The sequence below is a fragment of the Cariama cristata genome, unplaced genomic scaffold, assembly GCF_000690535.1.
Source record: "Cariama cristata isolate BGI_N322 unplaced genomic scaffold, ASM69053v1 scaffold5713, whole genome shotgun sequence".
Classification (NCBI taxonomy): domain Eukaryota; kingdom Metazoa; phylum Chordata; class Aves; order Cariamiformes; family Cariamidae; genus Cariama; species Cariama cristata.
This window is the reverse complement of record NW_009607734.1, coordinates 23327-39729: the sequence shown is the minus strand read 5'-3', so window position 1 is coordinate 39729 and position 16403 is coordinate 23327. Positions and strand designations below refer to the sequence as shown.

Sequence of the window (16403 nt, the reverse complement as noted above, 5' to 3'; positions counted from 1 at the left end):
ATGATGGACCCACTTTCAGCCCCCCCCCCCCCCCCCATAAGTAAACTTAAGTGAACTTTATCCTATTTTCTATTTGGTGGCATAAATTGATTATACCATTTAATTCCATGTACAAAGGAAAAGCTTAGGTAGGACAGGTAGCTCTTGGTTATCCACATGCAGATTCTCTGATCTGTGAGATAACTTGAGTTTAATAACAACCCTCTTTTGTGCTTGGTATGATTCTGTGTCTTAGTTTTTCAAAGATACTACACATCTTCAAAAGCAATATTTTTTGTTTAAATCAATAGAGTATTCCTTTTCCAGTATACCCCCTTTTCTTATTTAATTTTGGACTGATACTACTAATTAACTCCTAGTGAGGAAATGCTGGCATATTACTAGATGGTAGCAAGTAGTATTTGCAACTTCCTTTGAAGGCTACTATTAGAAGTTAATAACAAATTGCATTAATAAATTATTTTTCTAATCCAGAACAGTCTTTTAAGTATACTCCTGTCTCACTGTGTGGAAAAAAACGACATCTGATTGTAGGACGAGCTTTTTTTCCTTTATGTTGTCAAGAACTTGCCCTAGCATTTTTGGTGCAAATGCCTGATACGTTATGGATTTTAATCCTAATAAGCTTTTTTCAAGGCTTCATTTTAGCTTGTTGGCTGTTGTCAGAGGTACATCTGGCAGAACATGGTGACAGGTGGGTCAGGAATTGTACTTAGTGTAATGAGAGCTCAGTGTTACTACAGCAACATGTTAAATGGATTGGAAGGCCAGCACTTAAAAAGCTTGTACAAATTTGAATGGAGGTTGACTTGTTTGTATCATGGCTTAAAACTAGTGTGTTCTTGTTGGGTGCCTCCTAGTTTCTGAATTTTTTAAGTCTTTCTTATAGCCCTAAACAAAAGGTAGCTTATACAAAGCTCTGTTCAAAATACTGTTTAAATGAAACGCATACAAGATGGTGTCCTCTCAGCTGTGAACAAAATGTTCCTGTTAAATGTTTTCTAGTTGTCCTTGTTTTATTTTTAAGCACTAATAATTAATTTTAGAGCATTGTCTTGCATCAAGATTATTTTGGAGCAAAATATATGTATCTTAATGTGTTAACATGTATGTTAGTGTATTGTAGATAAAATATTGGGCTCCTAATGTGTCTGCTCTGCTATAACACAGTAACTGAACATGAATGTTGCTGTCTCTAGGGTTAATGATTGTATTCTTCGAGTAAATGAGGTGGATGTTCGTGATGTGACACACAGCAAAGCAGTTGAAGCATTGAAAGAAGCAGGATCAATTGTACGATTGTATGTCAAAAGAAGAAAACCAGTCACAGAAAAAATAGTGGAAATCAAACTTGTAAAAGGCCCTAAAGGTAAGTAGGAAGGATGAAGCTCGGTTTCACAAGAAGGATAGAGTTGACAATAGATTTCTGCATTTATTTTTGGCAATACAGTAGTACCTTGCATATGAAGTTCTAGGAAATGCAGAATGATTAAATATATGATAATGGCATCTCAAATGCTTCTGAATTTTCATCCATGTGTCTTGAAACTGTTCGTGTAGAATATGTATTTTTCTTTCAAATAATAAAAACGTGTTTCTCATAGTATTTATTTAAGTACATTACAAATGAGAGTAAAATATTTCATTGAATTACCTAGAAAGGATCTTTGACAGATCAAAAAACATTTAGAGAAAGCATTATTTCATTTCTATATGGGTAAATGTTGGACAACGATTCTTTACATATCAGTGGTGATGCTATAGCTCTGCTGTGAGCATCTTTGACAAGACATGAACTAAATGATTTAGCTTTTGATTTTTCAGAACTTCTGTGAATGTTATGTCTTTCCCAGAACATTCTGGAAAATTATGGAGTTCACTTGGAAAGGCATCCAGTATTGCTTCAACTGGAGCCTGATGTTTTTATATATATGTATGTGTGATACAAATAGCATTATTATTTATATAGTACTTTGAATCTAATGAATGCGAAAAGATTTCTTGAGTAATGACTTTATCTTCAAGCAGGTCTTGGTTTCAGTATTGCTGGTGGTGTGGGAAATCAGCATATACCTGGAGACAACAGCATCTATGTAACCAAAATCATTGAAGGCGGGGCAGCACATAAAGATGGTAAACTTCAGATTGGAGACAAACTTTTAGCTGTGAGTAAGAGCTATATTCTTTAATGGTCACTCACTTTTAGGCCCAGTAAGGGCATGATTCACTTTGTGGTTAAAGCTGCCTGCTGGCGGAGTGTTATTTCATAGGTATTGGTAAAAAAATTGATATTGCCAGCAAATCAGTGATAAAAATTAAATCTGCGGTGTTCAACGCCATTTCATCAGGAAATCTGTTCCTCGGCCCAATGTTTCATGCAAAACCTGTATTAATCAGCATGTTTATTTCTGATACCTGCTATTATTTTTCTGGGATCCGAGTGATGGGATTGTAAACCAGGGTACAATGGGATTGTTTCTCTGCTGAAAAAAAGAATAGTAGAAAGGAACTTCATGTACTGGTAACTAGCCAGCCTGTAGAGAAACTGCTGCTTATGTTGGATTTCCGTGTTCGTAATGCTTTTGAATGGCTTTTCTTTTTAAGCTGAAATACTTCAAAGTTAAATTTTTAATGCACAAAGTAAAAATAACTTTCAACTTTCTTAAATTCTATCTCAAATCTAGTTGTCCGGCTAGAAAAACGAGAGCCAGAGCCAGGAGTTTCTGAATGAATTTCTGAATTTGTAAACTCAACTCTTGTGAGGTGTAATTGCTCCACCCTCCTACCTCTACCAGGCAGTACCTGCTTCTGTAAGAGCTCTGAGTACATCTGTACTCCATGTATATGAGAGCAGAATATCTGCTCTATTGCTCTTCGGTCAGGAAGAAACTGACTCTGAATGTTTAGTGCAGAGCTTGCCATCTGTAAAAAGACTTTTTGGATAAGCTTGTCACTTACAAATACAGAGCTTGGAAAACTGAAGCTAGTGAAAGATAAAGAATCCTGGGATTATCACTTTAGATAAAGAATGCTACTTTTTTAAGTACTAGGAAAGAGATCTTGGTGTTACAATGGATAGTTCTGTGAAATCAGTTCAAGACATGAGCAAATCTTTCCATGAGAATTGGGAGGAATAAAGAGAGAGAATATATTATGTTTACTATTAGCTGCACAATAAATACACACCTTCATATGTGATACAAATTCACAAACCCAAAGATCCAACTGCTTCATGATAATGCTGTTAATATTTGATGTTTTTAAGTTTTAAAATTGCATCATAGGAAGCATTTTGATTATAGGACTTCCCCACAGTGCAAGGGGACTGGAAAGCTTCCTTTTAATGGTGAACTGCTTTCTAGTGTTATAATTTGTCACCTGTACAAGAAAATTTAATGCTCACTTGCTTATATTGTAAAATTTATGGAAGATTTTAAGGAATTTTTGTTAGACATAGCAAACTTTTGCAGCAGATTGCTTTGTCCAGTATTACTTTATCCATTAAAAAAATTTGCCTGACAAAATTAAATGAAGTAGTTTCGGATTAATACCAGATACTGTTTTGGGGATGCAAGGAGCATATGCAGTATTTAATAGCTGAATTTCACTTAATCAAAGCTTTATTCACTAATGTAGAGATAAGCTCCTGTATTTTGCAGAATGTAACTTTCTCTCTGTATGTTTAGGTTGTACTGCAATTACCAATGCACTGAAAAATGACTTTTCAGTCATCAGGAGTGGTAGGAATGTACATCTGTTTTTTTAACAAACAAACAAAGAATCAGTAAGTGGCTTTTAGAAAATTGTCAGGAAACTTTTAGAAAATACAGATGGAAAGAATATATTTAAGATGTAGTTTTTCCCCCCACAAATAACAGTTGACGACCAGTTGGTTTATATAAAGTTAAGTAATCAGAGGAAAATGTCTTTAGTCCCTCAGGTTCAGTGCAGTACATACAAGCCTTATTTCCCATGTTACCTGGCATTATCTGCAGAAGTTACTTCCCTCTTCAAAATATAGGAGAGAGTCAGCAACTCAATTTACTAAGGCTTTATATGAGATACTAATTGTTAAAGGAATTTTTTTTTAAACTGAAGTGCTAGTGTTTCACCTTAATAGCAATAGTTTAAAAAAAAATCTGTTGCCTGTAAAGTTAGACTAGTTCTTGCTACTTGGCAAGTAAATCGGTCACTTTGGGATCTTCTCCAGTTTTGACTGCTACTGTTGACCTCTTGCAAGAATATGTTGTCCCATTATAATGTCTAGAACTTAATTATGTTATGACAAGATCATGCAGGATTTATTCTTACTAGAAGAAACTTTCTTCTATTTAACGCTTGCAATAATGTACTGTGTCGGTGCTGTGATTGTACGTGCTTATGGCATTTTTGAGTGTCATATTTATCCATTAGTTTTCCAAGTCATGTGTGTCTTCTTTACAATGTTACAGTCAATACAGTTTATTATAATCTTTTGAGGAAAGACATGTCTGTCTTTTATTTCACAGCACTACAAAGCATCTCTTATATAACTTTTATATAACCAGTTATGTCTGTGGCACATGAATCGTAATAAAGACTCTCAATTCCTGAATGCCTCAACAGCTTTCAGTGTGTTCTATGAAAATACATTTTTCTGTGTTGAGAATTTTTTTTTTGCTCTTTAGGTGAACAGTGTTTGCTTAGAAGAAGTTACTCATGAAGAAGCAGTGACTGCCTTAAAAAACACATCTGACTTTGTTTATCTGAAAGTTGCAAAACCCACCAGCATGTTCATGAATGACAGTTATGCCCCTCCTGACATCACAAACTGTAAGTTCAGCTTATCTTTGTGATTTAAGTATTTTTTTTCTTTTAAGGCTTTAACATACTGCATTTTTAATATGTTAAGTTTCAAGCTTTTTAAAAGTATACAGTATGAAAATCTAAGAAAGTTGATTAATCAGGGAAATTATATGCTGAACAGAATAACATCCTATAACTCGTGTACTAAAAGACAGTAACAGTGGTGCTCTTAGCATGTTTCCATGACTGATGTGGCCTAGTCCTAGTGACTTGATGTTTCTGATCACTTGCTGATGAGTACAAGGAGAACATGTGCCGCATTCTCCTGGAGGCTGTGAAGAGTAACAAACAATGCGCTGTGTAGATGTTCAGTGTCCTGTGAACTGAGCAAAGGACAATACTGTTTCAGGTAGAGGTTGGTGATGTTCTGAATTTTTCTGTTTTCTTGGTTTTTCATGAGCTGCAGGTATTTGAATAAACTGGACTGGTAGAAGGGGGAGGTCTTGACCTCTGCCTGACTACGAATGTGTTGTGAAATTCCATGTTAACTTACTTGAAATCTTACTTCAGGTGATGCCTTATATGTTGATAATTCAAATGGAAAACCAGTGAATGCTATATTGAAAATAGTTACAAGATTTTCTTACTGATGTAAGGGTACTACTTACAGTAAACTTTTTAAAGTTGAACGTCCAAATCCTGAAAGTTCAGGATTGAACTACAATGTAAGGAAAAATTTTAATTTAATGTACTGTTTCTTCAAGAGGGTTATTACCATCTAGTGTTTGGAGAAAGGGATGAGAATGATATAACTGTATCTTTCCAAGACTGAATAGGTGGACTTTTCTGGATGACCAGTTCTACTCATATTGTCACATAAAATGGTTCTGGGGCAGAGTTCTTTTAGGTATTTTTTTATTTCCTGCTGTTAGATACGAGTAATTGATTTGTAGCACTGATCTGTTCAAATACTACTACATATGAAAAAAGGAACACTTTTGGACTAAAAAGCCACTGATCTAATCTAAAACAGTGTGTAAAGAACAACAAACAAAAGTGCAGCACAACAAAGGATTGAAGTACCCTATAAGCCCATCAGTTATTGGTGAGAGCTACAGTATCTTTAAATCTGTTTGTAAACTTATTGGATTACAATTTGGAGCTGATCAGGTTTTCTGTCTTCACTGTCTTATTGGAAGGATATTCTTGAAGGCTCCATTCTTTGACATAAAACTAATTTTCAGCCTTCACTTATTCATCCTCAGTTTTATACTCATATATGTGGTTAGAGAGCAGCTGTTTTTCCTTATGGTATCTAGTTTGTCCAATAATTCAACCTTTCCCACTCCTTCCTTGCAAGGTAAACTTTTTCTCTCTCCATCTTAAGTGACCTCTTCATATGTTTCACCTTGAATTGAGATTTTCTGGAACAGGGGTAACCTGATTTGTAGATAGTGTGCTTGGTAGTATTGCAGTAATGCAGTTACACTGCTGTGGATGATGATGCAACAAACATGGAAGTATCTTATCTATTACTACTGTATCTTGACTCAATCATTGGGATATTTACTTTATGGATCTTTTGTGGGGGCAAAGACAAAGCCTCGAGAAAGTTTGGGGAAAGGAAGGTAGAGAATGAGCTGGTTCCTGATAATTGACCCAATCCTAATAAATCAATGATACCTTGATATCGGCAAAAGTCATACTTACTAACTCTTGCTCAGTGCCCCTGATTATTAAAAAACCAACTTGGAATAAAGCTTAAATGGAAAAAGAGCAAAGCCCTATAGCATTTTAGAGGACTGGTTATCTCTCTTGGGAGGAAAACTGAACTGAAACTGTTCTGTTTGTGTGAGCGGAGGAAGGAACCTGTAGTAGGATTTGACAAACCTACTCCTTTACCAGGCAACCATAAAGAAATGGATGGATATAAATGTAGATTCTCATTTAAAATTTTTATACATTTTGGTACTGCTCATTAAATGATACATTGATCTTAAAGACTGTCTGTAGACTAAAGAAGTTAAGATCTGAGATACCAAACTAGCACAGCTGATTCTCAGTACTGTTGTTCAGTACTTCAGTTTTAGGTAGGTGAGGTCAGACTGCTGAGGGTCTTATTTGAAGCAGCAGTCATATTTCCTCTTTGACTACAAATTGGCGTTCTCCTTTGGGTGATTATTTTCTTTTTATATTCACGTTACCTGTATCAATAGGTACTTTTAAAGGAATATTTGTTCTAGCAGTATGCATAAGGGCATGGTGTTGGCCCTCTTCTCATGCACCGAATTAATTTCTCTCAAATGGTGAATGAGCTGGAGACTCAGTTCATTGAAGTTAATTGCATCATAACATAGAGCCATAAAAGAGACAGTGGTATCTTCAAAAATACCTTCTTACGGTGTCTGTTGGCTTTTCAAGAAAGATCTGTCAAGGGTAGTCCCACACAATTGCCATGAGGATGTGCACTGCCATCTTGCCTTGAGTCCTTAATTTCCTAGTATAATCAACTTTGTCTCACATCCATTTTCTGGAGGTGAATGACTTGGCCACACACATAGGCCCTCTTTTGTCCCATTGCTGTCCTCCCTCCCAAGTTTCTCTCTATTTGACTGCTTTCCCTGTAAGTGGGATTTGAGAGAGACAGTGGCATTGTGTGTGGCCCAGTATCCTCTCCTTTGTGTTAAGTGGCACTTCTGTCCACTGCGAAGTGAAAAGCCAATCTCCTGAGCTGTCATGCCCCTCAAGCTCCAGCAGCTTCTTCTGGTTGCTGAAGTATTTTGAAAAAAATCATACAAGATTTCTCAGATGCCAGATGTTGGTCTGTCTTTTATCCTTCAGTGACCTTTGACAAGGTTTGTGGGCTAAAGTGCTCTCTGTACTTTTGAACAGATTTTCTGGGTTTCATCTCATTTAGCTTCAGTTTTAATCTTCAGTTCTCTATCTGAAGTTACTCTGGTTTTTTATGCTGTTTCTGGTAAACTTTTGTCAACAGTTAACCAAGAACATTCTTCTGCAAAGTGCTGGGCTCTTTGATGAAACTTCAGTCCGTTTCTTTTCCTTACAACAGGAAAACCTTCCCTACCCAAGGCTTCATATGTCTGTCTCTCTCTGTTGATCAAAGTGCAGCAGGCTGTTACTGCAGCTGGCATGGAGACTCTGGATCTACTGCCTGAATTTTGCACTCGAAATAAATCCAAGGTCTTGCCTGAGGTGTTTAATGACTTAATTCAAGGAAATCAGTGTAGCCTTTTCCTAAATCTTTCACTTATAAGAAACGACTGCATATGACTAAGATGCTAGGTGCGATTTTTCTAATACAGGGCAGAACAAAAGCTTTTTCAGTACCCCTCAGTGTTTTCACATTTACAATGGAAGTTTCAAAGGGAGATACCTATCTGCTCAGAAGCTATTGCTCCTTTATAAAGGAGTACGATAACTTTGCAACTAGAAAGCCTCTGCTTTCTGTAAGGAGCTGCTCAATTATAGAATCATAGAATCATTATGGTTGGAAGAGACCTCAAAGATTATCAAGTCCAATCACATGCCTGATGCCACCATGCCCGCTAAACCCACTAAACCATGTCTCGAAGCGCCACATCTAAACGTTTTTTGAACACCTCCAGGGATGGTGACTCCACCACCTCCCTGGGGAGCCTGTTCCAATGCCTAACAACTCTAACAGTGAAGAAGTTCTTTCTAATGTCCAACCTGAACCTCCCCTGGCACAACTTGAGACCGTTTCCTCTTGTCCAATTGCTAGTTACTGGGGAGAAGAGGCCATCCCCCACCTTGCTACAACCTCCTTCCAGGTAGTTGTAGAGGGCGATAAGGTCTCCCCTCAGCCTCCTTTTCTCCAGACTAAACAACCCCAGAATTAGATAGAACTCATAGCAAAAAATGGTGTCTCCTGTACACGGTATTTTAGAAACTTATGTTTTCAGGGCTGCCATTTCGAGGTTTGTTTGCACCTTTGTTCTCATCTCAAATGAGACAGCCAAAAGTGATGCTGTATTTAGCAGAGCAGTACCAGGCTCAGGAGCTTTAGGTTAGGGACTCTGAAGAGCTTTTCCCCGATGACAGATATTAAAGAGGTATTTTCTAGAATCCACCTGGATTGTGAGTGAGTGTTAAAACAGTTACCAGTCTTCCTTCTCTGCCTACTCACCTGCAGCTGTTTTCAGACATGTATTTGCAATCCTCCTTTGTATTTCTGTCCATCAGAATCTGCTTATCCAGGTTGTTAGGAGTTCAGGCCCATCATAGAGGAGAAGTAAAATGTACTATTCCTTTCACTACTGAGTCTCTTAAGTCCACACAGAGGCTGCCTATGGACATGTCCATTACAAATGATATTAAGATATAAACCCTGTCTACTACCTGAGTATGTATGTAGACTGCTCACTGCCCAGAACTCCCTTGGTTTATTTTTTTTCATTTGTATGGGGTTTTTTAAACACGCATTTTATCAGAAACATCTAAAAGCACAGTGCACAGTACTTACCAGCTTGGTATCTGTACTGTCTGCAGAACATGCAGTAGGTTGCTTACTATGTTAACTTTTGTGAACATGGTAGTTCATTCAAAAGTCCACAAAGCCCTAAATTTGGAATTTGGTTGTCTTTAAGACTCTCTCTGGAACTGGTCTAGTTTAGCTATAGGACTCCCTCACTTTCCCTGGTGATGGGGATTTAAAATGCAGAGCTAAGGAGAACTGTTTGACAATGTGGTTCACAAATTTCAGGATCTAGGTTTTCTGCAAAACTTATTTTCTTTTAGAACTCCTGTAGTAAGAATACCAGCCACACAATAGTATGGTCTTGTCAAGTGGTCTGATGACGCAAAAGATGGGACCAAGTAAGTTACCGTCCATATAGATAATGAAATCATTTGATATTTCTTTGAGGTTGGTGTCTTTGAATCAAGGGACGTTTGATCAAGAGGTTTCTGAGATTCTGATTTATGGCAGTACTTATTAAGAGTAGTACAGACCCTGCCAACATTGTGCACCTGGGGCTGAAAATTGACCCCCGTCATTTGATATTTATCAGAGTGAGCGAACAGCTTCCGGCTGCCCCTGGGGGAAGTTAATGTTGAAAATCTTGTTAAAGAAGAGTTGAGGCTGTCTGAGACCAGATCATTTGGCAGGGAATGAATGTGGAAAAAATAGCTCATGCTTGTGTGCTGTAGCTCTAGAAACTGGTATGTGTATGGGCGATGAAGGCTTGCCCACAGCCCTTGACAGTCTGGAATAGTTGATTGCTATGCCTTGTTTCTGTTGCTTCTGTGAGGTTTTTCTTTTAACCTTTGAGGTGTAGATTGCTAGTTTGAAGAGTTATTTTACAGTGATCTCCATTTTCTGACTCAAGAAGAATGCAATTATGAAAGTTTATTCTTTTTGAGCGCATTGCTGTTTGGGTACTGTTCTCCTGTGTAGCATCCAGTCTCTGAGACACTGAAAGATAAGAACTTCCAGTATAGAAAATGTGGAAATTCAACAACAAAAACTATGTTCATTATATGCAGAGGAACAACAGCAGTGTAGGTGGGATGATCCTGTGGACCGATGCCACCCAGCTGGCTAGCACCATTGGCAGCTGAACTGGTTTGTGTGTTTGGTAATCATAGTTATTAGTCCTCTGTAGTAGATCATGTGTCAGTAGGGAATGTAAACTGCCTCAGTAATCTATATAAAAATGTTGGTCGTTTAATGGTTCCTGGAACAAATGTCCAGTAACTTCTTGTTATAAATGCTTTTAAAGTTATTCAATGGTAATATTGCTAAGAAGGTCTAGGGCTTGCTGTTTAAAAACACTGACTTTACCTATACAGTGCATTTTTTAGAATATCAGAGTCGGAAAAGTGTCTACACAGTTTGAGAGACAGAGGACTTGCTTCCCATACAAGCCTCCTTTGAAAACATTATTAATGATGCATTTTTGACTCCTAGTCAATTTTAAAATATTTTTCCTTTGTGTATGTGTGCATATTGGTACTGTATTTCCACGCTGCATTGAGAAATAGAATACTGCAAGGTAGGAAATAATTGGTTTCCTTACTAGAGACATAAATGCCTTATCGTTCCTTAAATGGCATAAATATGGGAAGAGAAGAATATGTAATAACAGTAAATGGCAATAAAGTTTTAATTTTATTTCCTATTTTAGAGATTGTACTTATGATTGCTGTCCTCAGTTTGCAGATAATAGGGAAATAATAGGAAATCTTCCACTTTCTTTTTATGTAAATCTGTGTTATGTCAAGGTGGGGGTGGATTTGGAAATAGAATTTCTCCTTAAGAGTCTTTGGCTTTTCCTGTCAAAGCAAGTTCATTTTATGCATGTAACTTTCTGTTCATCCGAAACACAATTCCTTTATCAGTTACATCAGTAATAATATTTACTTGGAAACAGAGATTTAGACCTGATTTAGGATTCAGAAAGTGATGGCCTGCCTTTTATTTCTGTCATGTTCCTCATGAATATTCTTCAGGTATAATCTCTAGCTAAAACAGTTTTAGGAAAGGCACAGGCACTTTTTTTTTGCAGGAACTCCATAAAGAACCCTTTTATGCCTTGTAGGTTTGCTTCCATAGCGCTGAGAATACCAGCCTTGAGAAAGTACCTGACTTTTCTAAGCAAGTAGCATATGTAGAACTTTATAAATGATGTAGCCAGTGCTGATGTGGAACAGTCCACAGCTCTGAAATAATAAATTGTTGCATTACTTGATGGCTGAGTTTTAGTTACGTGGTGAAAGGATACAAAATTTAAAAAAATAAAGAGTATGTGACAGTATTAGGTGCTATGTATGTTCCTGAACATGATGCAGAAAGCTTTAGGAACCTTAAAGACAATCGCATGAAAAGTACTGTAAGTCAATGAACATGAATTTGTTATGAAAAATCTGTTCCTATAAAATATGCATCATTATAGCTGCCACTGACTTGTTAAAAGCATTTGTAAGTTCTTTTTGTGAAAGGAGAAGATTTAGTGCATGAACAGAATGTACAGAACTGCTATACTGTGCTGTAGTTGTTTAGGTTTTTTTAAAACAAACCCATTTTCCACTAATTGGAACATAGCTCAAAGTCTGCATTCCATTTTTTTGTGCTTTAGCTGTCAAGTTTTCTGAGGAAAACAAAAATCACTGTATTTATGTACAGTAGTGATTTTTTTTAAAGTATCACTTGATTTAAATGAAAAGTATGTAGTGACATGGAAATATACTGTAGTATTAAAATGCATTTTTTTTTCCCATTGAAAAGTAAATATTGTGATATGGTTTGGTAATCGTTGTGAAAAATCTGTTGCCAAAACTCCAGTGTGGCTAAAAAGCAAATTTTGAATTTGACAGTACTCTGTCCAGATCTGTTACCAGTGCATAGAAGCTACATACTGTGCCGGGGCAGCCAGAAAGAATTAAGTAGTGGGATCTGTAGTCTTTGAATCCTAGCAGGGAGCAGAAGGATGAAGGTGCAGTGTACATGTGTTACACCTGTTCTAACAAATGGTTTTAGGAGTCGTGTCTTGAACAACTCCTAATTATTAGGGAATTCTCAAATGTAAATGCTTTTGTTGATCATTTGGTTTTGGCAAAAGCAGTGTCTCATCGCTGTAGACCTCCTGAAGCTAACTTGAGGAAGCTTTCTTATGTCTGCATTGTGGAAGGGGACAGGCTACCTCTTGCACTCAGATTCTGAATTTTGCTGAAACCACTTGCGAATCCAGAGTGGCAATTTCCAAAAGTTCTGCACAGTCCCAGACGAGAGCATGCAACTCAATGGGGGCTGGTATGTCTGAATAACACACTTACTTTATCAGCTAGTGCTTTTAAACTACCTAAGCTCTTAATAGTGGATTTTAATGTTTGCTGAAACACGTTCTAGAAAGCTGGAAGAACTCTAATAATCGTGACAAAGCTTTAAAGAATAAGAAGTAATCTGGCGAATCAGATACAATACCAGATCTTATATGCCAGGCATTAAGGTACTATAGGTGGTTCCCTGTCTGGCTCAGTACCTCTTCTGTTAGGTCATTGATCAGAGTAAGACAATGTTGATGTGATACATACTCCATGTATGGAATTTACTGCACACAGGTTTACTAGGAATCTAGAATAATACAGAATCAATCCAGTGCAGATTGGGTGGTTTGAAAGCTGGCTATTGAACAAATCTATCATATAAAAATGTGATCCAAACGCTCTACTAGTGGTTTGAAAAGAAAAAACAGAAAAGGAGAATATACAGGTCTCTTCTGCAATCTCTGTCAGATCTATTCAGTTAAAAAAGCTTTGGACTTAGTGTAAATCCTCAAAGGTCAGGCATCACATCAGATACAGCAAGCAAGTAAGAGCAAAGAGAGTCCAGCAGCTTTAATAATGTTGAATCTGTGAAGCATCCCCACTGTCCGTGTTTAAGCCTCAAAAATTTGAAGCACCTACACCAGGAAAAAGATTTTCAATTCTACAACATGCTTTGTTATGGGAGATAGTGGTGAACGGTCGCTTAAAATTGATGTACCTAACTTGGAAATACAGTGCACCCTCTGAATTATTTATTGGAACAACTCCTCTAGAGTTGTAGAATATTTTCCATCAATTGAAATCGTTAAGGTGGTAAATTTTTGTAGTAAGTGTGGTGTTGTTCAGGTAGAACATAGTACTTCATGCACAGGATTCATGGCTGGTTATGCAAGAGGTTAGACTAAATCCTTTTAACACTCCTTTCTAGTTTTAATCAATGAACCTGTAAATAAGGCAACTACCCTTGCTATACAGTTGAAATTTTTTGCACTAGCTTGTTTATTCCTCTCAGTAAATTGATGCCTATTACCTTGAAGAGTAGGAGGTAGATTAATGCTACCTTGGTTTCCTGATGTGTGCTGTTGGCTGAGCACATACTGGCATCACTACCAGCACCTGTGCAATTAAAGATGGTTTGGTTCAGTGCCAAAGAAAGGTAACATCCCTCCCTGTTCAGATCTGTTAATCAGAATGGCCTGGAGTATGCTGGAGATGCTAGAATGCTCCACATCAAAGCATTGAAAAAAAAGAGGTAGACAGCTTGACAGTTTGGAAGAAGTGTAACATTAAAATCTTGTATTTTTCACTGGTACTCTGACACAGTGACTTTAAGAAACTGAAATTCTTAATTGACTTCAGTCAAGTTAAAGATGACTTTAAAACCAGATAAATCTCCAGACTGTCCTCATGAGATTCAGAGATACACAGTGTCTGTTTCTGAAAACAGTTTTTTTGAGACACAATTAAACTGAAAAATTTGCTTACTGACTTAGTGTGAGGAAATTGGGGAATGTGTAGATGTGATACAGTATTTTTAAAACTATGATATTTATAACGTATCATTTGAACTGTTACATTTTGGTTTTTAGAAGAGGTCAGTCCTTACAATACTTCATTTCAGTTCCTCCAGCTCTTTTTCCTTATTGCCATAATGATTTTTTTTTTTCTTTTCCCTTCCCCTCTTTGAAGCTTATTCTCAGCCAGTGGATAACCATATCACTTCATCTGCCTATTTGGGACAGTCCCTGCCCCCAGCATCACCAGGACGATATTCACCAATTCCCAAGGGAATGCTTGGAGATGATGAGATTACCAGGTAATGAATAACCAAAGCTACATGTCAAATTAGTTAACCAGGGAAGGTCATAAGATGTGTGTGTGTGCAACATACTAGTGAGTACTGTTTTTATTTCAAGAAATAAATGTTAGTTTCTTAACACTTGTGAAAATCGTTGTAAGGAGAAAACTGGTTATATTTATATGTGTGTATATGTATATACACACATGATTTATCAGTCCAGGAATAGTATTAAAATCAGAATGCCCTGCCAAAGTGCTCCGTGAGTTGAGTGAGCTTTTTAGGATGGTATCATGAGCAGACTAGAGATTATTTCTTATTTTAAATCCAACAATGTTTGTTTGTTTTCACAGACAAGGTTTTTTTTGATGGATTCGTAAATCCAGAAAGGCTAGAGCGCTCTTAATCCTTTACCATTAACAGACCATTCATTCCTTGACTGATACAGTAGATTGCATTAATCTTTTGTTCATCATCGCTGATAAAGGGAAGCTCTTCTAATTTTGTTACCCTTCTGTTCTGCGAGCGTAGGGATGTTATACTGCATTTTCTGTTTGTTGCTGAATTCTCTATCACACCATTATTTGATACGGACAATGTCACTCAGTTTCTGAGGCAGGGCCTACCCAGGATTGAAACCTAAGTGGTATAAGAAGTTGGAGAATGAATTTTAGTGTATTGGAAGGTAGGATATGCCTTCATAGTTATTTTTAACTTAGGGTTATGTGGACATATAAGTCAAAGTGATTCTGTCCTCCTGATGGCACTGCTGAACTTACAGTTTTATAGCTTTTTTTCCTTTAAAGTTACTGTAAAAGGAAGGTTTTTAAGATTTCTTCTGAAAAGCAAGGACTATTCAGAGAAGGCTTTAGGTGATTTTCTTTAAATTACCTTCTCATCTTCCACTCGATCCATCCCAAGAAGAGGTTTAGAAATTTTGAGTAATATTCTAAAAGATACTGCATATTTATGTTTTCTAACTGCAGCATTTTTGTTACTGTATTTGTGTGATCAAGAGCAATATACAGAAGTTTTCACGATGTAATTTGTTTGTAGTAAAATAGTACTCTGAAAAAATGAATATAATAGTTGATAGGCGGTAAAATTTAAGAATTTGACACTAAGTTAAGAGCTAGTGCAAAAATGGAATAATTTTTAAAAATGGGACTAGGTGATATTTTTCATTTGTTTTGGAAAAATGCAGCTTCTTAGTTTGTCCTATAAATTAATGATTACTGTCTCCGAATACTTAAGAATGTCCATTAATTGTTCTTTAGTGCTCTCTAGTGATTTTTCAAATGCAGTGCACAGTTGCTCTGCTTTATTAGAAATGTCTGTTTCTGAAATCATTTATGGTTTACTTGTATTGGGTCAAGTAGCAGATTAGTAGATTTTTGGAAGGAGTATTTCTGCATTAGAAGTTGACTGGCCTTATCTTAACTTGATCAGTGTTTCTTCTTTCCTCTCCTCGACCAAGTCAGGAGGGGGATCCTGTCAAAAGAGTGCAACAACTTAGTTTAGATTTAACTTTTTCAATTGCAGTTGCTGCAAATAAATTGCAAATGTGTTTGAGAATGCCAGAAATTCTGATACTATGTTTTTTAAAAAGGCTTATGCATACTTCTTGCATTGTTCTTTGCTATATTTATTGCTTGACCAACTGGAGTGAAATGAAAGCAGTAAGGACATATTTTTCATTATTGGTGTTTCCATTAGAATTTGGTCTTTATGTTTCAGAGAGGTAAAACAGTATTTTGTTGCTTGCTGTTACCATTAGATAGAATAAGACTGTGAGCTATACTGAGGCTTTTGCACTATATGGAAAGTGTGAAGTAATGACATTTAGTGATTAATAGGATTGTAGCATAATAGGAAATTAGAATACATACATACTTATGGATTATTCAGTTCACCTAACAACAGGAAGGGGATTTTTATGTTGCATCTAGAAGCAGAATTGAAACCGTGTAAATAATACAAGCTATTATTTGAAAGTCTAAGCTTTCGGGGGGCA

General features: G+C 36.7%; 1 protein-coding gene across 1 annotated transcript in view; it reads left to right on the top strand.

Annotated features, from left to right (window-relative positions):
- DLG1 (discs, large homolog 1 (Drosophila)) overlaps positions 1-16403 on the top strand; it is a gene marked incomplete at its 5' end in the record, with an annotated part of 88916 nt that overhangs the window by 50351 nt on the left and 22162 nt on the right. Inside the window, 4 exons of the mRNA XM_009696851.1 lie at positions 1200-1369; positions 2029-2165; positions 4668-4812; positions 14281-14407. Coding sequence (XP_009695153.1) covers positions 1200-1369; positions 2029-2165; positions 4668-4812; positions 14281-14407 — 579 coding nt within the window. The remainder of the gene's footprint in view (positions 1-1199; positions 1370-2028; positions 2166-4667; positions 4813-14280; positions 14408-16403) is intronic.